We start from the raw sequence: 25,134 nt of genomic DNA on the forward strand, positions 1-25,134 counted from the left end.
TTCCCTCCCTGTTGGGGCATTAGGATTTGATCCAAAACCAACAGAAGTCTGTGGACAGGATCTCATTGACTGACATTGGCTTTAAAGTCACACTCTATGAAGAAATACAGTCTCCATGGAGTAGAAAGTTTGAATAAACGTGATCAACTGAAATGACTGCTTTCTCCTAAAGTCTACAGCCTGCATCCAGCAGTCCCATCAAGCTTCAGTGTGAATGTATATGCTGGGGGCCTAGCAGGAATACAATTAGGCCTTCCAGAGTTTTCATAAAATTAAAGATATTCTGGACTTTTGGCATCTTCTAGCCCAGCCTCCTGCTCAAAGGAGGACTACCAGCAGTGCTGGATCAGGTCAGCCATAGCTTTGCCTAGTTGAGTCTAGAAAACCTTAAAGGATAGAAACTACAACCTGAGTGGCCCATTCCAATACTGCGTTATCTACCTGGTGAAAAAATTTTTCTACCATCTGGCTTGAACCTCTCAAGTAGAGACATCTGCCTATGCCACTGGTTGTTATATTCCACCATGGAGAATAATTTGGCTCTATCTTCACGCAACTGACCTTCAAATAGCTGTAGGCTTCTAGTTAGACCCCCCCCTGCCTCCTTCACCTGACCAAACAAGACTGGCTCCCTCAATCTCTCCTTGTAAGGTATGTGCTCTAGGTAGCTGCCTAGAGCTACTGCATCCTCTCCAGTTTCTCAACATTTTCTTTGAACTGAGGGCCCTAAAGCTGGCTACAGTATTTCAGATGCAGCCTCACCATTTCTGAGTACTGAGGTATAACTACTTCTCTTACTTTGCTGACTGCATTTCTAATGTGGCTCCGTATGCAATTGTCCACACTTGTGATAAGAGCATACTGTTGGCTCATGATCAACTTAACTTCCATCATAACCCTCACATCCTTTTCAGTAGGGCTACTTGACAGCCAGTCGATCCTTACTTCTTTGCAACCTAATGTTAGCCCTATGTTTACCAACCCTGTAAACAGAAAAAATGGCAATTTTCATTCTCTTTTAAGATCAACTTGACTTTAAAAGCTTAAAGGGATGTTGTACTTGTGCTGTTGGCTTGAGCTACTGCAGAGATAAGCATCAGCTGCACAATCTGCGAGCAGCTCTACATGCTTCCGTAGCTGGGCTATATCCAGTATGGTGGTTTTCACTCTTATATAGCTTTCCCTCTTGGCATTCCTCATTGTGGCAAAAAGTAGCTATCCAACCCCTTTTTCTGAAATTGCTCTCATTAATTACAGGCAGTTAACAAATCAGCCTGTGAAAATCCATCTGCAGTCACTAAAGAGTTACAGCTTGTATATCCGACCAGGAAATTTAAGATGTTTTCAGGCAGCCAATAAAAAGAGAAATCAACAACGCAGCTGACTCACGCAGGAAAGGTCGGGTTGTGTTTGAATGCAGTTTAAAGCCGACTCACACTTGGTATCCACAGCAGTTTCACTCCATTGTCCCACAGTTTTTATGCCTGTATTTTCAGAGGTAAGTTGATTTTTTTTTCCAATTTCTTTTATTGAGTCATCTTAATATTTAATGTAGAGTTTCTCTCATACTAAGGAAAATATCTTTGCTATTAATTACTTTTTTAAAATTACCTTTAAAATTAGAAACTTGAAACAAATGGTTTTATAGCAGTCTCCCTCCTGCTGCTGCCTGCCCAACTAGGGGAGGGTGACAAAGCTGTCAGAGTCTTTTAGAGTCTTACTAAAAATAATATGAAACACTTCATTGCAAAGGTCACCTAAGAAATATTGGGTTTGTAGTTTGATAGTGAGCTTTTAAAATGGTCTAGGAGAAAAAACATTCAGAAGGGTAGAACTATTGGAAAAAATGGCTTTGGTACCAAACTTGCAATCTGGGGGGTAGAGAAAGACTTTGTTATCTGTAATTCCATGATAGTCCCATATTCCATGATTAGTCTTTCCAACTGTTTCAGGAATCTGGACAGCACCCTAGATAAATAAAAGAGTTCTCATTTTAGGGTTAAACTTTTCTGGAGATTATCAGCAACTCACTCTAAGTTGAGGTGTGAAAACATGTACAAACTCAGACATGGGTAGAATTGTGCTTGGCACGTCATAGTTTGTAACAGAGAAAGTTTGAAATGGTTTTCATTTTGTTTTTAGAAAATCTCTAGTTAAATTAGGTTTTGCAAATCCAAAATAGGAGCTGATGGGTAGATTTATCTAAGTAGCCAGTTAGCAAGAATTTTAAAAACTGTTATAGCTTTACTTGATTAAATTTTAAACAAAAATACTTTCAGGAATGGTTTAGATTCTCTATTCATTGTTTGATCTTCCTTGTACTATGTTTGGAGTTGAGTAAATTATTTTGACTATTTAAATCATTATTTATCATAGTATATAATAAAAATGAGACATAATTTTGCTCCTGCCAGCCTTTTGATTACCTCCTTTATGCTTAGGACTGGTAGATCTGTGTGGTCTGTCTTTGCAACTTTAAAGGCTAAATGGCTTATTTGGAAATTTATCTTCATTCAGAGGAATCTTTTCCAATTTTCTGAAGCTCTTAACCTGTCTGTCAGACTCCTACCATATTGGATTTATTCTTTAAGGAAACTCTAAGTGAAGCACCTAAGGCAGCTATTACCTTCAAACTAGAATAATCTAACAGCAAAAAGTTCAACTGTGTTTTCCTATCAGAATTAAACACTATTAAAGCCAAACTGGTAAATCAGCTGCCAAATTTTTATTTGCATTTTAATTGTGATTAGTTGCAAAACTGAGCTTAGTACCCCTCTGTGAACATGCCTGCATGGCACAGCTGAGATACTGAGGTTAACCAAAAGTAAGATGGTCATGAACAAGAAGCCATAAGCACAGGCGAATTTAATCTTCATTTTGCTCATGGAGAATAAGTGATCTGCTCAAACTCAGAAGACTTTCAGGCCTTCTGCATCCCAGGAGCTCTTTTTGTAGAGCCCATCTTCTAGAAGGACACAATTCACACTCAACAGTCTTTACTGGTTACTTCAAGTTGTTGGCCCTGTTACTTCAGTTCCCTTATGTGTTTCCTTTTCTAGCTCTGGTCTACTGGACCCTGAAGGGAGTATTCCAGTTTCAGTTCTTCTGACTCACTGACCACTGATCTTGCAGTAATCCTTACCCATGGTTTTATCCCATCTGTTTTCTTAGCTTGCTTGTTCTCCTCTTTCACCACTGACTTTTGGTTATCTCTAGTCTAATGTAGCTTCACAGATGTAATTAAAAATGTTACTCGTGTAGTAACACAGTGATGATTTGCAGAGGTTATCTCCAATCCTCATGCATTGCCATGCAATATGTCTGAGACATTCAGACGGCCCTAGAGAGGTACTGTATAGAGAGAGGATTGGCCAAATTAGTGGCTGCTATAAAGACACAACTCCATTTAGCAGAGTCCTGCCAGCTTACAGAAGTCAGGTCAGGTGCCTTTTACCCTGCTTTTGCATTCACATGTGACATTGTATTAAAGAAGATATGAGAGAATGATGCAGAACACACTGAAAGGAGTTATTGAATAATTGCCTTTTTTATGAGAAGCAGGGAAACCATATTTGTCTAGCATGTAACTGTAAGATACTAGTTTGCTGTCTACATAATTCAGTATCACTTTAAAATCACATTTTAATCATATAGTATAAATACTGACCCAACATTTCAAAGTCACCAGATGGAAATAATAATGAGGAATTAATTAGCAGCTTCAGATGACAAGTTATGGTCCAGACACTCCTTCGCAATTATTGCATTTTTCCTGTCTTTATAAGGAAAGTCTGACAGAGTGGTAAAAGGAAGCCTGTTTGGATTAGGATGATAGGTATTTGAGAAATAAGAGGTGGTGCAACTTCACTGGGCTTTGGTAGTAGTGACAAAAAGTAGTTCTTAAAATTTTTTCTTTTCTGCCATTTTTTTCCCCCAAGCCAGCCATCAAGAAATGGCCAAATCGTTACCTGTAATAGCTCAGGAAGATTTGGATAGCTTTACCTTGACCAGGACAGGCTCAGGCTTTGCACTGAAAGCCTTTCATATTTCTTGGAACACTCACATCGCTGTGAAGCTGCTGACCAGCCAGGACACTACAGAGAGGTATGTGTTGGCCAACTAACGGTGCAGGTGGGCAGCACAGAACTGCAGTGATGGCACCGGAATGAATTGTGACATCTGATCCCTAAACATGTCTCTGTTCCTAGAAATCCTCACTAGCCAAGAGGAGGCTTGGAGGCCGTTATACTGAGAAACAAACTCTATGTTTTTTTACAAATTTTTACAAAAGTAGAGCTTAATCCTGAAGTTATTAATTATCTCTACTATAATAATGTCTACAAACCCTGATCAGTAGTAGTAATACTCAGCATACTATAGCATGACATCTTTCTGAAGGTCCCTGAAGAGATCTCAGTTGACTTTAAGACCAACTTAAATTTCTAGACCTACATGTACCAGGTGAGAGAGTAGAGAAATGGGAGGAGAGAGGGATAATGGTCAGGGTTACAGGGCAGCAAGATATGTACATGTCCTAATTATAAAAACAAATGAGCAGTAACTGACAGGCATCAGCCTACTGACCTCAAAATTCCAGTGTGCAACAAAAACACAGAAAGCTTCCAAAAGTAACCGCAAGCTACTTTTGATGAAGCAAGACCAAAGCATTTTAGGGAATGCACTGACCTGACTGTTTATCAAAAAAGGAGTGTCTGATGTGCATCTATGCACTAGTTACTCTTGTTAACTAAGAATGCTGCCATGCAGGTGGCTCTTTGTTTAAAAAACCAAAAGTGTCCTACTTGAACACATACTGTTTAATTTTTTCCATTATAAAGGCAGAGGAGGAAAAAACAGTATACAAATATTTTTAAACTGACAGTTTAAATTGTCAGTGACACTTCAAAAACCAAATGCTACCAGAATTTGGGAAGAGTTGAAAATTTTAAGGGTTTTTTTTACGGCTGGGGGTGAGGATTGCTTCTTTTTAGACAATAGAAGTCCAGCAATTTTGTAATCTGAACAAATGTTATTTTTTAATGAACAAATGTTTAAACAAATGTTATTTGTTTAAAGAACAAATTTTCCTCTGTCCCCTGTCCACATTTTCTTTAAATCAAACAAACCCTAAAACAAAACAGTTAGTTACAGACATCAACATTTTCCTTTGCTTTGAATTTAACATGCTACCCTGATATGGCATCTTTTCACTCAAATTTGCTCCCTAAAACTAAAGCCACTGTTTTGCTTTTCTCTCTCTTTCTACCATTCTGTTCTCTTGTTTACACTACACAGTGTTTAGGAAAGCTGGGAGAATAAACTGTGGTTTACTCCAGCTGTAACATGTTTCTGTGTGCTGATGATAAATATTTAGATTTGTGGAAATAAGTGTTAAAACAGGTGGGCCTGTGAATTACTTCCAGTGATTAGTTTACAGGCTTGTGAATCAACACAGTAAGTGTGAGAAACTGAAGTCTCAATGTAAAGGCTGGTTAGCATAATGAGAATGAGCTCCAGGTCTGTTGAAATCAACTGAATTTTGAATTAATTTCAATGAATTTTCAGCTCACAAGTACCATAATCAGATATTTAAAATCAAACATACAATTAGAAACAAAATGAATCTGTAGCAGAAGTTATTTCCATGAAAATGCACAATTGAATTGACAGTTCAGTGCTTCCTGTGCACAAAGTAGTAACTGTTTGAAGTCCTCAGACAACAAAACTTATTCTTCTGATGGTGATCAAAGCCAAACTTTGTTATTCTCTGTAAATAAACTCTGAATTCACGTCTACAATCCAACTGCAGTTGAGCTTCAATCAAATTTGGCAGTGTCACTAGAGTGGTACTGTTTACATCAGATCTGAGTTTGTCTTCACTTTGATATCATGCTATGACATGCTATATCATATATCATTTATATAACATGGTCCCATTAGATAAGCATGGAAGATCATAATTTCCTTCTAAATGTGGATCCCACTAATAGCAAAAAGATACCATACAAGTTCTTGGGGACAGTAAGGGGAAAAAACCTTGATTTTTCTTAATCTAGCATTTCGTATAATTCAGCTTTCTCCAGCCTTCACACTTCAATCCTGCTTTAAACTGTGTTCTAATGTTCATAGCAAAGAATCCAGAGGTCTTTCATGTTATATTAGAAAAATACACTACACAAGGGATAGCTTCATTATCCTAGAATTGTTTGGAAGGTGATATAATATTTGGTTTATTGGTAGAATTATATTAGCTTGTGTTCAACCATATGGTTATCCCTCATTTCCATATCCTGCACTATCTCATCTCTAGTTGAAATTCCCTTCAGTCTAACCTGCCTCTAACCTTTTTTTTTTTTTTACAGGGAGTGGAAGTTGCTACTTCAGGATATAGCAAGTGTCAGACGCTTTGAGTCTGAATGTCTCCTGCCTTCTCTTGGGATTTACCAGTACCACAGACTTGTGGGAATAGTGACTGAATGGATGAACAATGGATCCCTCCACTCGCTCATCCATGAGGTACATAAAAGAAGTCTTCTTTTATGTGACAAAATTAATTACAAGGTCAGCCATCAGAAAAATCAGCATGTAAATTATGGACAGTAGTCATAGTCAATCTGTTCTTTAGCTTCTGTACTGTACTTCTGTTTATTGCCAAATGAAAATGTGAATAGTAACAATTTCACACTTCCAAAACCTGTATTTTGTGTTACTTAGCATCAGCTGTACCCAGAGGTCCCATTTCCCTTGCTCATAAGGATCCTGTCGGATGTGACTGAAGGGCTGCATCACCTTCACAGCCTCAAACCTGCTTTCTGCCACTGCAGCCTGAAACCTTCCAATGTACTTTTGGATATGCAGTACAGAGCCAAGGTAGGAGCTTCTAATTTTAGCCTATTAATGTAAAATCCAGTGAGTGTCCTATTGCTGCATATATTTATCCTAATAGTCAAAATTTTAATACCAAGACTTGAGGTATTCTTACTAAAATTTACTTTTTTTCCCATCTCTGTAGATATCTGATTATGGTCTAACCAACTGGAGGAAGCAGCAACTGAGGTCAGACCTGCAGAACTGCAACCAGAGAAACTGCCAGGATTTAGTGTACCTCCCTCCTGAAATACTTGAAGGAGGCCCTCCTTCCCAGGAAGGTGATATTTACAGGTGAATGAGATTTCTAAGGGCAGGTCATACCTAGTCCTTGCTACATTCTACAGTGTTGCTGAAATACTTATTTTCAAAGACACTACAGTAAAAATGCCAGGTCTACAAAATGTAGTAGGCCTCCATATGAGGCCAATTTCAGCAGTGAATTAAATGTGAAATTCTCTGTATTTGGTGAACAATATACCAAGGTTAAGAACTCTTCTCAAAGTTTGTCATGAAAATATTTATATAATGGACCTAAATGTTTAAAAAGCATAACTGCCAAAACTTTCATATACATTTAGAAACCTAGTAACTACTTCACATAAGTTCTAAGTGTGAACTGTTGTTAGCTTTAGTTTCAAGAAGAAATGTTTATGCCTAGATGAGGCCCAGATAAAAATAAGATCTTTGTCTCAATAGTGTCCCATTTGGGTCCTATGGAACTCTGCTGGAATAACTTACTGAGACACTCAAGCATTCATACTTTTTAAAAGTCATTTATATGAAGGAGGAAGATTACCTACTGCCACGTGTCCCTTTTGGATATGTTACATGCTTTGTGGTTGCCTCAATAAATGAGACTGTTGTCTATATGGACATACATTGTTACAGCTGGCATACAAAGCCTGTGGACTAACATTATAAATAACTTTTAAGCATGACCACTCTTCTGCTTTCAGAGATTTTATGGAAGTAACAAATTTAAACTCCTTCTTTATTGTCACATAAATGATGTGACTAATCTGATGCTGTTCATAAACACAAGATTTTTGTGCAGGAAGAGTGCAGGCTTGCTTTCAGGTAGCATAATTCATTTTCCAACATGTCATTCTTATATAATTTTAGATGCTCTGATGTGACTCAGTGCATGAGATTGGTGCACATCTAGACAGTGCTGCAACAGAGAAAACAAAAGTGTGTGTCATATATGAAATATTAAGTACATGTAAGTTACATGTATGTCCACATTACATTAATACTTTCCTAGAGGGTATTTAAGTAAAGCACTTTCAGATTTCATGTGGAAATAAGGCAGAAGAGGGCATTCTTTTAAACATTGTAATTCAGCACTACAGTGAGATATGAGTAAGCAGATATGTTTATCCTAGAACTGCTTCTTCCCCTTTTGATTGCTTTGATTCTGACTCACCCATAGCCTGCTTTCTCTCTTCCAGAGGCCTTCTTGCTTCTGCCTCTGATTTTGCAGATTGAGCTTTTTATCAAACAATTGTATCTTATACCATCTGAGTTGTGTGTTACATATGTAGATCTATGGTACCACTGGAATACTTCCTAGGATGTCAGAAAAGGAAAAAGGTATCTGGACCCTCATCAAAATTTGCTGAAGAAAATAGACACACAGTGGGTCAGAATCAAGTTTTTGGTAGGTTAATTGATGTGCTTGTCAGTACCTGAAAAGTTCAGCTCTTTCACTTGCTGTTCGAATTACTTGAAAACAAAACAAAAATGATAGAGAAAGGAGAACAGAAGGTTCTGAAATTCACAAGAGCAAATGGAGATAAGGTGGTAACCTGAAATGTAATTCTAATTGATCTTATGTTTAAATTTTTTTTTAAAAAAATAATAAATCAAAATTAATATTTTATAAGAACAGCTCAGCTGAAAACTGAAACTTAATAATGCAGGAAAAAGGATCTAATCAAATTAGAAAAGACTTGGATACACTTAGCCTTGAAAAACTCCTTTCTCTTAAACCAATAAACTTTCTCTTGGAAATGAGAACATCGATATGGATTGCAAACTAATGAATGGTATTTCACTGTTCTTTTTTCAGTTTTGGAATACTTTGTTGGGAGAGCCTAAGCAGACAGAAACCTTTTGAAGGTATTTATCTCTATTGTTCATGTCAGACTTTGTGTTGCCCTAATCTTTCCCACAAATTCCCTTATTGTAGGGAAATTAGGATACAAACATCACTGCCTTTTTCAGATGTCCCTTTGCCTTCTATTACTGTTACAGCACAAAGTTCCACATTCCAGGATGTAAAGATTAGAATCCCTCAACAAATGCTCAGTGTTTCCAAGGAAGCTGATCTTCCTGAGAGGGAAAGGCATAGCTTCTTACTTGACTTGTATCATCTCTCTGTGCTTGCTGAAGCACTCTGTTACTGAGTTGGGTTTTCCACTTACTTTTAGTGAGGAAGAATATCACTTTATATTTGGCAGTTGTCACTTTAAAATTGGGGAACAATTTAGTGACAAACAGCTTAACTGGATGAGCAGAATGCTGATTTTTAAAGTTGCTGTGAGTTTCAAATCCCAATCAAGAGATGCCAGTTCATGCTGAATTCTCTTAAGTAATCAGGGGATCTTACTTTCTTAAATGAAAGTGTGAGCAGTTTTAAAGAACTTAGTTTGCAAAGCATTGTATAATAATTGTCACACTCTATGAATGATCCCTGTTTAATGGAGGGTGGAGATCAATGAAAGGCTTCTTTGCTATAGGCTCCATTCTTCATGGCAAAGCTGACTGAAGGATTCCTGTATTTTAGAAGCTGAGAACCTTTTAGAAATACTGCATAGAATAGTACCTTAACGTTCATACAGTTTATGGCTGCCATCTTGTGGCTGCCATCAGGAGATATTTTTTGTACAACAGGAGTTACATTCTTATAATGCAGGTGGATATAAAACTGTGTGTTTCAAATATACCCATAATAATTACATGTATTCCTGATGTATGTGTGCGCATGTAGTTTACAATACATTTGTGACAATATTTGGACAGAGTTCTTTATCCTGAAATGTTCCAATAATCAGCTATAGTTAATTGTTAAAGATTAGCATATCTATTCACAAGTGTTAATATATTTTTGCTTTTAAAAAAAGCAGTGTTTGTTTTAAAATATACAAAATAACTTATGTTAAATATCATTTTAAGAAAGTTCTGTGGTTTTTAATATGCTTTGCAGTGACATTTTCCTATAAATTGCAGGTCAAACAACCCTGCTGGAAGTTTTGACAGGAATCTGCAGCGGTTTGCGGCCTGGCATTTCAGAAAAGTTTATACCAAGTAATTTGCCTGAGAGGAATAGACTGTTGCATCTTATCGCTCTATGCTGGTATCAAGAACCAGATTATAGACCACGTACTGCAGGTAACATTCAGGAGTTGCTTTCCTTGTAAGATACGCAATGGAGATTAGTCTTGCTGGGAACATTGCTCTAGCACCCTAAATCAATGACAGAACAACTGAAGTGAAAGTAGTCTTTAGATCATCAGAGTACTGTAGATGGTTTTTCTAACTGAAGCTTCCTACCAGAAATGGCTAACTTATCTCCAAAATTGTGTTTAGTATAAAGTAAAAATGCATACAAATTATTATTAGCTATATAATCTAGTTTAACAGAGATCAACCTGTCTTCAGCATTTCTTGATTCCATTGCATGACCAGTTCCCTCTGAAGTGTGCTATCATTGTTTACTTTAGTGGAATTGTTATGTTTATCATCTGTTTCTAAAAAGATAGCTAAGAAATGTTAAAATTGTGATATCTGAGGACTTTTGAGCAAAATTTCAAAGTTGAAGTGCTGAGGAAGCAAACTGCATATAGTTTTATTGTGATAGACTTATACAGTCATATGTAAACCTTTTGCAAGTAATTTCACTATATCTGTATGAACACTTAAGAAAATATGATTTTAATGTGACTGTAATCATTCTTTAAAATCAGTTCAAAAATGAAACCAAGAGCAGGAGGTATGAGGTGGAAGTTATATTAAACTAATTTCATCTAGTTCATCTAGCTACTCAACAATAATAGTAAAATTGCAGTACGCCAATGCCTAAATATAGACACACTTTCATACGCAATGTGGTATTTAAAATGCTTTATTACCCTGCAGAATGTGTAGACCTTCTAAATGGAATTCTGATTAGTATAAATAAGGAGGAAATTTCCACTGCAATCTACAATCTGATGGATGCAAAGGTTAGTGCAAAATTAAGTTTTATTCTCCGACAAGGACATTACTTGATTTTTTTCAATTTCAATCTTTGTGGTCCAAAACTGGGAAAGGCTTTGTCTTCATTGTTTTATTGGACATGCCAGAGAGCTGGAGAGTACCCTTTGGCACTTCAGGTTCATTCAGGAATTGTACAAAATATATTTTGTGAGGTTCTCCAGAAACTATGTTAATTGCTACCTGCGATTATAAAAATATGACAGCTTCTTTCCAGCTGTAGTCAGACTGGTAAGCTCGTGTGAGTGAGAACAAATATCAGCCTTAAGCAGATCAGATTAGGGCTAGAACCAAGGACAATTTTTGTTGCAAGTACTGGTTAGAAGATGTTTAGTGCAAAACCTGGACAGTGTTTGTATCTGTTGTAGCAATACTAGTATCAGCTCTTTTCTGTATGCTTCACTGCTTCTAGATTGATATGCTCTAGGCACAAGACACTGCTTGTCCTAGGGTCTCAGAGAGTTCTCTGATACCACAGAAATGGATGGGGAATGGCCAGCAACTGAGGGATACAGCTAACTCCATATACATCTACACTGCCATGGGAAATCTGGCACAAATCTGACTCCCACAAATATAGCAATATCCTACGTAGTTAACTTAGATAGTCATAGTGGGGAAACTAGTGACACATGCTTCAGCCCTTGAACAAGTATTCTGACTCCATCTGGACTTACACAACCCATGCTGTGTTGTCGGTTTCATTGCTGTGCTTATGTGAGTTGTTTATGTTAATGCATGCTGGATTATTTCTACATTTTGCAATCACATTCTGGGATTACAGAACAGACTTGATCAATGTTTTAAAAGGTGACATAGTTACAGTCCAAGTCATTTTTACTACTTTTGAAGTTTGTTTAGGATTGTACTGCCAATCCATAATCTAATCAATCTGCCTTGAGCAAGGTTTTATTTTTCTATTTGTTAAATTAGCAAAGAGCACTATTTATTATTCAAACAACAGAACTGATAATATGTTCAAAATGACTGTGAAAATCCTACTGGAGATTCTTAAAAATGAATTGTTTCATAAATGTTGATGTATATAAACTAAAAAATAGTTTAACAAATCTGCTGTGGATATACAAAATGGAAAAAAGTTACAAGTATTGACACATCCTTATTGTAGACAGTTTGGCATGCTAAACACAGGATGGCCCTGCTGTTTGGATACTTAAAGGAAAACATGTTATAACTAGCCCAATCTTCCTTTCTCTCAATATAAGGCTATTTTCACCTTCCCCTCCATGATTCGAAACTGGGTTTTAAAATAAATTTGAAACAGCATAAGCAGTAACAGGGTAGAGTTGTGTCAGATTCTACGCCCACTTACATGTGTTAAAATGCAGAATTGTTAGTGTCAGTACAAATTCTTGCTCCAGACAACTGTGAATTGAACAAACCATACATATGCTTACTGGAGTTACTGTGCTATTTTTTCCAGGAGACAGCACTCAACGCATGCAAAGGTTCAGAAATATACACATTGCAGACGGGTATATGCAATTCAGAGGTGAGCACATGCCATGAAGTCTTACAAGAGTACTTAATAAACTGCTTGTTTCTCCTGCCAGCCCTGACAATGTAAAATACAAACACTGTAGGGCAAAATGACCCTAACCTTTTTTGTCCCTAACCAGGATAACTCCATCCAGTTAGCTAACAAAACCCACTGTGTTACCTTCTTCCAAGCAGCTGACTCTGATGTTGCTCTTGCAAAAACAACCTCCTCCACTTAAGAGTTGCTTTGAACCTCTCCTTGAAGAGGTCCTAATGAAATTGCAAAAATCTAACCTTTCTTGTAGTGTGTTCAAAATGATGGCTGGAAAAAGTGCTAGGCTGAATTCTAGCATTTGCAACCAGTTTTCTTAGAGCAAGGCCAACTCCTTCGTGATAACTCCAAAATACAGTTAGCTCCCATTTTCAAAGTGATTTTGGCACTTGTGGCAGGCCTGTCAATACTGAAAGATACAGAGATAAAACTTGAAGCTCACACGTCTCGACTGGAGCTAGCTTTAAACAGCTCAAGTTCTAATGACACCATGGCTGCTGACAGCACAGGCTGCAGAAACTACCTAGGACTGCAGTAAACCCTAGCACAACTAGCTATGTCTTTGTGCTGCCACAGTGACCCAAGGCAATGGCTAAAGTTGAATTAAGTATGTCTGCAGGCTCAACAGCTGCATACCCACTGTGCCCTGCACTGTGATACTACTGTCTTATATTCTAAGAGAAAACTGCTTAGAAAAAGCTTTAGAACAAAAGTTTCCAATAAGATAATTCTTCTCTATTTTGATCTTTTTCAGGTTATCTGTCCACAAAAAACCAACCACTTAATCAGCAAGAAAGTTCCTTTTGTAGTGCCAAGCTTGTCAGCTATTCTACTTAATAGCGGTGGAAATAACGCAGGAAAAGAAAATATTCTTGAGAGGGGTCTGTCAAATATTATCCCACAGAACACAACAACAAAGAAAGGTCTCTACCTTGAAACATATTCAGCTCCAGCTATTCTAAGAAAAGGATAAATATTACCAGTTGTTCCATATACAAGTTATTTTCCATGTAAAATTGTCCCTTCTCAGAGTACAGCTGTGCTCTCTACTGGTATCATCTGCAGAAATCCAGAGATGCCACAATACCATTTGATTAAGTGTACAGATCAAAAAGCCTTTTTTTGCTAATTTTTGGGTTGTTTTTTTTTTTTTAGAACCCTGACCTACATGTATAGCTACCTTTTCCTCATGCATTAAATATTGTCTGTTGCTTTAATAGAACCCCTGTCCTGGGGTTCCCTCCTAGGAACCACACTACCTTTGTGCCACCAAGAATAACTGCTTTTTTGTAACTTGCTAAGAAAAGAAATATGTTTTAAAAAGATTGTGTTGCCAGGAACATGTGAATGATTCCTGGTAATCTCCATTCCTAAATAAGTAACTTCCTTTGCCTTTCCAATGTGGATTTGTCCTATCAAAGTGTTAGAATTTGTGTCAAGAAGAGATATTTCTTTAAAAGCTTTTTCTGTACTTCTCATGCCTTTGGATACAAAAGTTGAGCCATAGGAAATTTACTTATAGCAACATCTGCATTTCCAAGCATTTTAGTTCTGATCAATAGCCATCAGATTTATGGACAGAATAGAATGTTCCATAACTTCAGAAACAAATTCCTACAGACAGTTTGAAAAAGTCAGATGTATGTAGTAATATATACCAAAATCTCCCTAGGAATAAGGAAGTATTAAGAAGTGCCCAAAGAACAGCTAGTAATAAATAAGCGCTCTCAAGTTAGTCTTCACTTCGGTTACAGTTTTCTGCAGTGGCTGACATGTATAATGTTCTGTTGTTATTCAATTCAAAGGTCTCATCTTACTCATCTTAAACTTTTTCTAGGTCACCCAGGCTCTGACAGTAGAAAATCAAATTCCTTTTGCACGATTCCTTTACCTGGTTCAATTGCAGGCAAAGAAAGCAATCAGCATAATGACCCACCACTGGCTCTTAAGCACACACCACAAGCAGTGACAGGTAAGACACCATTTCCAGCTCGAGGTGGCAATATTCTCCCTGGCCAGATCTTAGTGATTAAATTGTTTAAATTTTGGAGGACACGGATCTCTAAATTTTGTGCACATTTTCGGTTATTCATTGTAATAACTCCTCCAAACTTGGTACAAATGTCTCATGAGTCTATTTGTGTCTAGCTGCTCCTATGTTCTCAGAAGTTCAGGCACTGGCCACCAAGAACCTTGGCTTTTTCTTTTCCAGGGTCATATTCAGGCGGAGAACAGTTCTGAAAATACCATAATAAAAATGATATAGCACACACTGGATGTGAAATACATCAGTTGTTTAAGTCTGGAAAATTTTTTTGTTAATTTTAAGCTGTGTATTCTATAGCTCTAAAAAAAGTAGCTATTGACTACAGGTGACTAGGAGGAGGGGGGACATCCATTTTCTTACTTACATGCTCTCAGTTCTTTCTACCAAACAGAGGCAGAAAAGGCCAGCTTCTGATTTGTGAAGCCTGCCCCTGCCTGTGGGTGAAGCTTTGAGCTTTTTTTGCTAAGTTTTTGCAAGCTGGCCTATGATAATTCTCACATCTAGCTAGCCATCCTTCTACATTTCAATTTACTTCTGAGTGATGATGTAATTTCTGCATAAATCAACAGATTAGTGTGTGCAGGAAAACTTCATCACAGAACTCTACTGGCAATAATCAGAAATCGGAACGACAGAGGCATGTTCTCCAAAGCAGCAAGGGCTTTTGGTTACTAATTTTTCTCTTGGTGTGTGGTATTTACTGTACACTAAAAACCCTACCGTCAGTCTAAGTATTCCAATCAGTTTGTGAAAAGAGACAGAACACAAAGCTCTTGACCATTTTGCCAAGAGTATTACTTTTGTTACTAGTTTGGCTTTGACATACATTCAAGTTCCCAGTTTCACGCTATGTTTCAAACAGTCCTACTACCCTGAACTACCTATTATCTGTTCTTCCATTTCCTACAGGACAGTGTTTTCTCATCTATGTCAAGCCAAGATGCTTTGTAGAAAGTTTCATACAGATGTTAGATGAATAGCACAAGACCTGAAAATCACCTCCTCTTACACAATCTGAGCATTTAATAATCTTTAGAACCACTTATTTTCTGTAATCTGATCTTCATGAGTTCTGAACAAAAGATGAAAATACATTGGACTAGTTTTGAACAAAGAATGCAAATAAACTTAACTCCTACTACTCCTTTCCTCTACTGAATTTGTTTCTGGTGTTGATGCTATCACTTGCTAACAACTTCTGGAAGAAAAGAGCACTTAGTTTATCTCATTTTGTTTCCTTTTCACTCAAGATACTTGCTGCAAAGGAAACTGCTGTCAAATACTAGCATGCCAGAGACAGATCATACTGAGCTGCATGACAGAAGGACGCCTCAACCACATCCTTGATGTCCTTCGCTCACAGCAAATGTTGTCCCGAATGGATTATGAAACAATTACCTCTTACCCCACAGTGACTGGGCGTGCTCGGGCATTGTTGGACACTTGCCTTTGCCTTGGAGAGAGGGCAGCACAGGTTGTAGTGACTGTACTTTTAGAGACCAAATGTAGTCCTCTGGGACAAGGCAGCCATTGCCCAGACTGTCCTTCTAAGGTAAATAGGCTGTTGTTGTGACTTAATTTTTTGCAGTTCGTTACATGCATCAGAGCACTGGTAATGGCAGTGATTCCTGTTAATTCCTCATTAACCCACTGACTGAAGTCAGTCCTTCCTACAGCCCATGATTTTAGTCCTCTAGTGGAAAAGGCTAGCTGGATTAATAGGTCAAGTCAATCACTGTCTGCAGAAATTACCAAGACTGGTATAACAAATTGTGGACCTTAGAGATGAGAGGACTGCAATGTGTGCCAGAGCAAATATAATTCAAGTCAGATGACACCTTATTTCCTTGATTTTTTTAGAAGGGAGGAAAATGGATCATGACTTTTTGGAGGTCACACTATGGAAGAACGGTTGTTACTAAATCCTTCCAAATTAGGATAGCAAACAACAGGTTACTGGATGAGGAGAAAAAAGTTTACTGCTTTTCACTGAGCTGGTATCCGAGCCAGCTGTTAGAGTGAAAGGCTTAAGAGAATCAAGAAATATTTGTTCAACAGGGCCTCAAGTAAGACTTGGAAACTATATATTATGCATATAAATTACTTCTTTTCACAAATGATCATATGCTCTGAAAATGGGGCACTGATAGCAGCACTTTGGAGAGGTAGGGCTTAAAGTATTTACTAAATGGAAAAACATTAATACTGTATATCCATGTCATTCTCTAAGTATGTCTGCTGTTCAAATGTAAAGTGAAACCAGGAAGAAGAGGTGCCAAGCTGATGATTTTGAGATGGTGGTTCTGCTGCACTGTAAAGGAAAGTAGTAAGATTATTTTAATTATAATAAAAATGAGGTTATATAAGATGGTGATATTTTTTTTTGTAGGCACAGTAGGATTCCTTCAAGCTTCATGGCACTGGATTAACATGAGAACTTGTTATACAATCTACAACTATTTCAAATGCAAAACCACGTTACTCTGTTTCCCTATGTTGCATTTGTTCTCTCTGCAGTTTCAAACTGCTTACTGAATTCAGTAGTTTGGTAGCTTGCAGTTTTAAATACAGGGATGATGTATTCTCTACACACATTTAAGAGATAAGAAATCTGTTACATCGCATATAGCAATGCTGCTGGAACTATAAACAATTTTTTTAATGTAAATTCATTAAACTTTAAGACTGTCTTGAGGTAATATATTGTTACAATTAAAAGCGATGTCTATCAGAATGTGTTGACAACAGTTTTGCCTATTAAAGGAGTTAAACATCTACTTCACTGTTGAATTTTTTTCAGTCTACACTTTAAATGGGAACTTTCAACAGTGTCTCCTAAAAAAGGATGTCTTGCTTGTGAAGAAAAGAACTGCTGTCATGGTGTTTTGACTGTTTAGGAAGGCATAAAATAATCGGAGTACCACAGATAATCATTCACCTGTGGGAAATATTTACAGACTTTTAGAAGAGAAACTGGCAATATTTTTGAAACTTAATTACCAGCTTTCACAGATTAATCCATTGAGTTGTTCTGCTGGACACTTTACGCTTCTGTGAAAGATGTGCCAGCTGGCAGGCTATGTTGATTTTTTTGTCATTATGTTTTTGACATAGAAACAGTTTGGGCTCTTTTCTTGAAACAGCTGCCTACTTGAGAATATCATTTCATGCCAGACCTAAGCCCAGTCTTAACTGTTAATTGCAGAACTGGCATCAAGCCAGTGGGAGCCCAAGTTATCTGTTTTTCCAGACAGATTTTTGTTCTTCTCATATTTAGCTTTCCAATTTAAGTATTTGTAATAGGATGTGACCTTAGAGTTAAATCTATTACTATCATGCTTACCCAAATTTTTTAAAAGATAACCCAAGAAGGCAGTTTATAACAAATTACAAACCAAAGGCAAATTCGTTACTTCATGTTCAAAAAAGCCTGAATAGAATTCTTTAAATATGTTATTTAATAATTAACTCTATCCACAATCAGATTTTTGCCACCTTGTTCAACTGAAATCAATGCATGAGTTTGAGATTTTTTGTGTTGATAGTTTGGCTAAAAACACTGTTATAACTAGCTATGCTACTGTCAAAACCTTGCTATAAACATATTTAAGTTGACATAGCCAAAAGCATAGACTTCCTCATAACTCTCCCTTGTGTCATCAAAACATTTAAATTTTGGAGTTTGTTGACAGTTGCAGCTGTTGGGAGTCTTTAACTGTGGTATTTTTAAAGGGATGCTACTAATTTATTGAAATGAAACTGCTGTTGATATAAAAAGTTGTGATACAAAACTAGAATACAGTGACCTGAAACTAGCATAGTTTCATTTTGCCTCCCCAAAAACACATACTCTTATAACGCCTATAATGTGTTGGCTATGTAACAAAGACATTGATGTAATGTGTTGATCACATATTAACTGCTGATCATATCAAACTGCTTAAAACTTCTAGTATTCTACTTGTACCCAAGCTAGTTCATTGACTAAGATTTCTATTGTCCTTGCCTCTGTATTCTGCAGTTCTCTTGATATCACAAACCAAAATAGAATAAATGACACCAAGCAAGGGTAAAGACAGAAGAATCAAACCGTTCTTTAGTATCTATGGGAAGAAAAAAGGCTTGAACGTGAAGAATGCCTAGAGTTCCAGGAAGGAAATATAAAACATGGGTAACTCTAGAAAACAGCCAACGGAATAATAAAAAGTCGTCACTTCAGGACTGACCATACAAAGTGATTAGTAAACCTCTCTCTTGCAGTTACTCAGAAAAGACAAAACTAGAATTAATAGATGTCAAAAATAAGCCATATTCAAATTCTATGAAGCTATTTAGATTTATTAATGGAACACTAAGTGGAGTATGCAGGTGGTTATTTTTCTGACTTTATTGTAATATATTTTTCTTCTTGATGCTGGTTGCAGCTATCTTTTGCTGACTTGTAAAAAGATGACTGTCCCTTGCCCTTTTTCCTATCTATACAACACCTTTATCTTAGCTGGGATACTTCCTGCAATGGAAGAACGTCTGCGCTAGAATTTGTTTGAGGTTAATTTGTGGAAAAGTAATCTGAGGTACTGGAATGAAATGTCTAAGAGATTAATCCTTCCAGTAGAGAGCAAAACAAACAAAGCTATAAATACCACTCAATAGTTGTCACCAGTGCCTGTTAAAAACAGTTCCAGAGAATAACAGAGGAAGACAAGTGCATATTCATAAAATACAAATCTACAAAACTTTAGCAGTCCATTAATGCATTTCTGAATGTACACAGAAGAATTTTACACCAGGTATGTATGAAAACTAAAACACTAACCAAAACATACTAAACCTCAAGGATTCTTATTTTATTGTTTCAAGTCTGAATTCTACATAACCTTGTAAACATTTTCATGCTTGCACAGGCTTAGTCATTTGAGCTATTCATGTGAAGATTTGAAAAGAAGATTAAGTGCACATACAAATACTTGTGGAACTAGGACCCAAACATCATCAAGGCAGGCATAGATAATTTTGGTTTCTTTACTGATATTTAATGATTATAGTGCTATACAGCTATTATCTATGCTCTCCTCCAGTAATATATGTTGTCTCTGAAGCTGATGGGGTTTTTTATGCATGATGAAATCATCTTGTGCTATATTCCCTTTCATTCTTTTCCTGCCCCCTTTGCAAAATATTATACTGGAGCTCAAAAGGCCTTAGCATAGTTTTGATTTTGTTCTTTATCAAAGGAAGTAATCCTTTGCTTGCCTTGCCTGGTACTACATTTTCTTTACTGAGTGCATGGTTGACTTGACAGCTGGTATGTCAGCCAAGTTAAACAAAACTCCTGGATTTTGAAGGTAAGTCCACCATAAATTAAACTACCTGACAAGGTCTGAAAAGAACATATTTAATGAGTTATTTGTGTTACTTTAAAGTTAGCTGCAAGAATACATTAATTGTACTGTTAAATTCAGTCTGTGTTGAAGAAAGGCTGCTGGTAGCTGCAGCATTGCCTTTTGCTTAATCCCAACATGACAAAAGTGGTAGACATGAAGCTCAGATGTACTATTTCCAGCTCTTGTGCTCATATGACAGAAATTTCTGATCAGTATTTTGTTATTTCCTGCCTTTATGTCTTTGCCAAGAATACATCCATTAAATGGCGGTGATTTAGAATAAAAAACTTCACCTCTTGAAATGTGATAACATTCTGAAGTACTGCAACACCTACTTCGAACTATTGGTCTTGAACTTCCCACACAGCAACAGCAGTGTGAGCAGAAAGTGCAGCTGAATTTCACCTTTTCAGAAGTAACCTGGCTGTACTCCACAAAGTTCTGTACAGTTAGTCCGTTCTTCGATTTTAAGGAAAAGTGTTCATATTAATTAACAGACTAACTACCAACATTATATTTGTTTTCCTTTGACCAAAAATGGCTCAAAGCTTTTTTTCAACCCATTAGAATGTTACCTGGGGAAAAAAAAACTGAGAGAAATAACCAAGGAATACACCTGAAAAATAAAAAAAAAACCCAAATGTATGACACTTTTGACCTTGGAATAGCTGCCAAATACGTTCCTAACAGAATTGTCTTTATGCCACTCATATGTGCTGTGATAGCGCCCTGACACAAAAGAACAGGAAACTAGAAGGAAAACACTGTGAGGTGAGTGCCTGCTATGTTCACCTCTGTGTGTGCAAGGTGTCGAAGTAACCATTTTCCATTCTATGCTGCCAATGTTTTGGCTGGAAAACAGTATTCAGCTGTAAGCATGGACTGAGGAGAGCCCAGAAGAGAGAGGAAGACTGAGAAGCAGTGAGAAAACCTGACATGTAAGGACAAGTTGATAAAACTGTTTGGTCTAGCAAACAGGAGGCAAAGGGAAGATAGAAGAGTCTGGAGCAGAGGTGGTGAATACACAATGATGAAACAGAGGACTTGGTACAAAGCAGTTGTCTGGTCTTACAGCTTTATGATTCTGGAGTGGCTTTCAAGCAGGTGCTCAAAAAGATTTAAAGGCAGTTATGAAGACAGTCTCCTTTCCCATACCCAGAGCAATTAGCAGTATTCATGGAACTTTTTTTTACCTGAACAAGAGCTCTTTAGTTGACAAAATTAATATAAACAAGAGTGATTTGCTAAGCCTTTTCCCTCAGCCTGTTCAGTTTATTTATGCAACATACAAATGTTTACAGTGATTTAAGGGAGAAGTGAATGTCTTTTTGCTGGGAGTTACATAATATGAATACTTACAACTGCCCTGTAACTCAATCGCTATTTATTTCACTAAAATCTACCTGTGAAGTCATGTGCCTGTTAGCAAGTCAGCTATCAGGAAGATGGAATAGAGAAAACCTGAATTAAAGAGCCACAGAGATTATTTCCACCTTCTACAGTGTTTCTGTGAATTCTAGAAAGAAAAGAAGGCGCTCCTACATTTTTGCTTCTCTGCAGATCATGGTTGATCATCTTTCAAATACAATGAAAATCTTTCCCATCTTTATTAAAAGGTGCTCTTTATCAAGCAAGATTTCTGTCAATCCCTTAAATGTTTGCTGAGAGCGCCACTAAAACACATATTCCTTTTCATTTAGAAAAATTAATTAAAACTATTTAAGATTCTTTATTACCGTGAACCTTCTCTTGTCCCCTTTGTCTATTTTTACAATGGGATTTTCTTTGTGTTAATATATTTTCCTCCCCCTTTTTGCATGAAACCACAGGAACGTAAAGAAAAACTTAGAACATACAATGTTAAAATGCAAACAAAATCATAGAAAAAAATAGAATGTTTCTTGAAAATAGAATGTTACTTGTGCTGAACTGGTATGACCTCACACAGAAATTTGATTGTTTTTCTGATAGACTGCATGTCTCAGACAAGTTTTACTCAACCCTGTATGAGACAAAAAGATTTACAGCCAAATAAATATTTCAACTCAGGGAAGCTTTCTGCAAAACAAGCCAATACTCCTGTCTCCTCCCTTCTGCTCTGACTCCTGCTGAGCTGGTTCAAATGCAGTCTGGCATCTCTGGCTAAAACCTGTTCTCTCCACTAAAATCAATTGTATGCTGCTATTCAAAGCTGCAGATTTATTTGTTTTACAGAAATCTCTCAGGTATAAAATTAATGAAATATTCAAAAGAAGAGAGATTTAGATGCTGGTTTATATTATGTTTTTCAAAAACAATTGGATAGTCTTTGATTTCTTTTTGTATATGAGATAAATAATAGGGTTTAAACTCCTCAGCTGTTGCATTTTATTCTATTTTAATGTGTTTAGTAGGAATGTTTTCTGCTATTCCATTACTAGTATATCAATATAGCAATTTAATTTGTTCTTAGAATCATAGAGTCATTTAGATTGGAAAATACTTTTAAGATCATCGAGACCAACCGTAAACTGCCAAGTCCATGATGTTCTTAGCTGGTCTGAGACAATATTTTTTTAAATACGGCAATTCTCAGCTTATTTGGCCAAACTAGCCACCAGCAGTGAAAGCTGTCATTTCTTTTTCAGTGTTCCTTACGCTCATTTTCAGTAGCAAGAGAAGGTGCATACACTGTGGCCAGGCCTCTCCTGCTTATAACAGGGCCAATTAACTGTACCAGTTACTGTGCATAGTGGCAACGGCAGAGGTAAAGGTTCACTACAGATTTGTTACTTTAAGGTATGCTTGGGCATGTAGAGAGGATTTTTCCTGTCTGTTTTTACAGCTGTTTAATCACAGATGGGTTTTTTTGGACAGAGAAAGCCTTTTTGAACAAAATAAAATATAATCATCAGGATTTCACAGCTGTAATTGTACTGTACAGTACATACTGGATTTAACTCCAAGAGCACGCAATGCAGCTGTCTTCTGATTGTTTCAGTACAACCACCTAATGTCTTTGTTTTTTGTTTTAATGAAAAAACATTATGAGCAACTATGATGTACATTATTCCAGCACAGAATAATCCAAAAGAACAATTTCTTCAGTGATGCAATACTTCAGTAATAAAATGTGTCCTTTGCAATAAGGACAAATACAGAGTTGTTCATGTAGTGTGACACCAAGCAACCTACGTGATCAAACGATTTAAGTGTGAGGTGAGGACTCTTACAGGACTCCAACCATAAAGTTTGTTGCATGAGATGACACTGATGACCCATCTTAACAATTAATCTGGCCATCTCCTAGTTTCAAAATAAGTTCAGGTCTTCCAAGTTTTCCCATACTAGTAAAACAGAGGTAGACACCGAGGTAAAAATATCTCCCTGACCTCCACAAGCAGTAATACGACACCCATAACCATAAGGTTTAGTTTCCTTTATCATACTGCCTGAGCTCTGACACAAAAGCCCAAATGCTTGCTCTCACTTAACTTGCTATTCCAGATTCATGTGAAAGTAAAGACAACAGTGCCACTAATATTGCATAAGTGAGCATGTCTCTCATTAAATCAATGTTACTGATATTCAAAATGCTCTTAGCTTGTGGGATTTAAACTAAGAAAAACAGTACTGCTGCAAACTTTGACAAAAGTAACTACTTTCTGCTGGAACTAAAATATACCTTTAAGTATGCACAGCACAGCTTTGAGTGTTTTCAAAAGTTTGATTTATGGCACTTCACAGTATGTGACTGGGAAGCTGAAAAGGCTTTTCATAGTTGTGGGGATCTTGCATAACTTGGGAAACTCTTGGTAGTTCTTAATTAGTCCACTACGATTTGCTCTGTGGGACACTGTATGCACCAAGTAATGAAGAGCCAAGTGTGGAACAAAGGAGCAAAGTGCAAAATGCACACAAATAGACTGCTGAGAAATCATTTCTGAAAAGTTAGCAAAGCCAACCATAATTTTAATTTTAGGGCTGAATACCTTCTAATATTAGCAAAGAATGGATTATAAATTGGAACAACTGTGCTGGCAGACAAAAGACTAAATCCATTAATGGGGCTATCCTATTTACTGCAAAGGCAAATGGACTGGCAATAAATGCTCCCGTGTTTCAATAAAATGCAATTTCCCTAATCTTCAGGACTCTCTTAATGTTAAAATATTTTACATCTCAATTTTTAAGGTGTACTTTTAAACATTGAGACATTCTGAAAATGTTACTCATGGAACATGCAGTCTTGGGCAAGTACTCAGCAAAAATTTCAAGGGGGTTCTGATCTCATATTTATGAAACAACATGGTTTCTGTATTTTACAAGGAATGCCTATGCTATATAAACTTAAGAATTGGAACTTGTTTAATTGTCACTATTTCTGCACTTTTAAAGGAGTACACATTAATCTGTTCATTTTATAGCCAAAATATATTAGTTCAGGTCAACATGCATAGTCATATTTGATTTGCATACACTGTGTGGGAATCTATACAGAAAGGTCTTTGGGTTTATGTTTTGGAAAACTTTACTTTCAAAGTCAGCCTAAATTTGGAGCAAATACAACTACAGAATTCTGCAGAAGTCTGAAAGTTTGGGGAATAAAGGCTATCCTTATCATCTGTTCACCCAACAACTGTTCCCACCACTGTAAAGTATTATGCTGTTGTAAGTTCTCTAAATAAAAAGGAGGAGAACTCTTTTATAAAAGATACAAATTTACTTGTATCATAGAAATGTTTCAGGGTAATTCAGTAGTTAGGAGAAAAGTAACAGAAGTGCACTAAAAGCAAAGATGCATCAGTGGGGTCAGCACTGATGGGGTTGTACTGTAGCACGCTGAATTCAAAGTAGCTCTGCTAAGGAGCATCTGGTTGAATTTAAATTGCAAAGTTTGGACTCAGCATGATAATACAAACAAAATGATGACATTGGCTTCAGCCTCTAGTGACTAGCTGCTTGCAAATAGGGTATCAATGTAACTACTGCTGAGTATTACCAGAATCTTCTAAGCTTCCATGCTCCTGCTTTTAATCAGAGAA

At 36.9% G+C, this 25,134-nt stretch overlaps 1 protein-coding gene across 4 annotated transcripts; it reads left to right on the forward strand.

The window, feature by feature from the left end:
- Window positions 1-1,319: 1,319 nt before the first annotated feature.
- LOC141948709 (receptor-interacting serine/threonine-protein kinase 2-like) lies at window positions 1,320-17,503 on the forward strand. 4 transcript variants are annotated; one of them, XM_074881492.1, is made up of 12 exons: window positions 1,432-1,498; window positions 3,939-4,104; window positions 6,363-6,516; window positions 6,715-6,870; window positions 7,013-7,161; window positions 8,942-8,991; window positions 10,102-10,263; window positions 11,011-11,096; window positions 12,572-12,640; window positions 13,434-13,602; window positions 14,517-14,651; window positions 15,977-17,503. In XM_074881492.1, the coding sequence occupies exons 2-12, from the start codon at window positions 3,953-3,955 to the stop codon at window positions 16,297-16,299; spliced, it is 1,605 nt and encodes a 534-aa protein (XP_074737593.1). In that variant the 5' UTR covers window positions 1,432-1,498; window positions 3,939-3,952; the 3' UTR covers window positions 16,300-17,503. The 4 variants fall into 4 exon arrangements, with proteins under 4 accessions (XP_074737596.1, XP_074737593.1, XP_074737595.1 ...); XM_074881494.1 differs by lacking the exon at window positions 15,977-17,503 and adding an exon at window positions 15,636-15,867; XM_074881493.1 differs by having other exon boundaries at window positions 1,443-1,498; window positions 3,943-4,104.
- The last annotated feature ends 7,631 nt before the right edge of the window (window positions 17,504-25,134 follow it).

This window comes from Strix uralensis, chromosome 12 (genome assembly GCF_047716275.1).
Source record: "Strix uralensis isolate ZFMK-TIS-50842 chromosome 12, bStrUra1, whole genome shotgun sequence".
Taxonomy (NCBI): Eukaryota; Metazoa; Chordata; class Aves; order Strigiformes; family Strigidae; genus Strix; species Strix uralensis.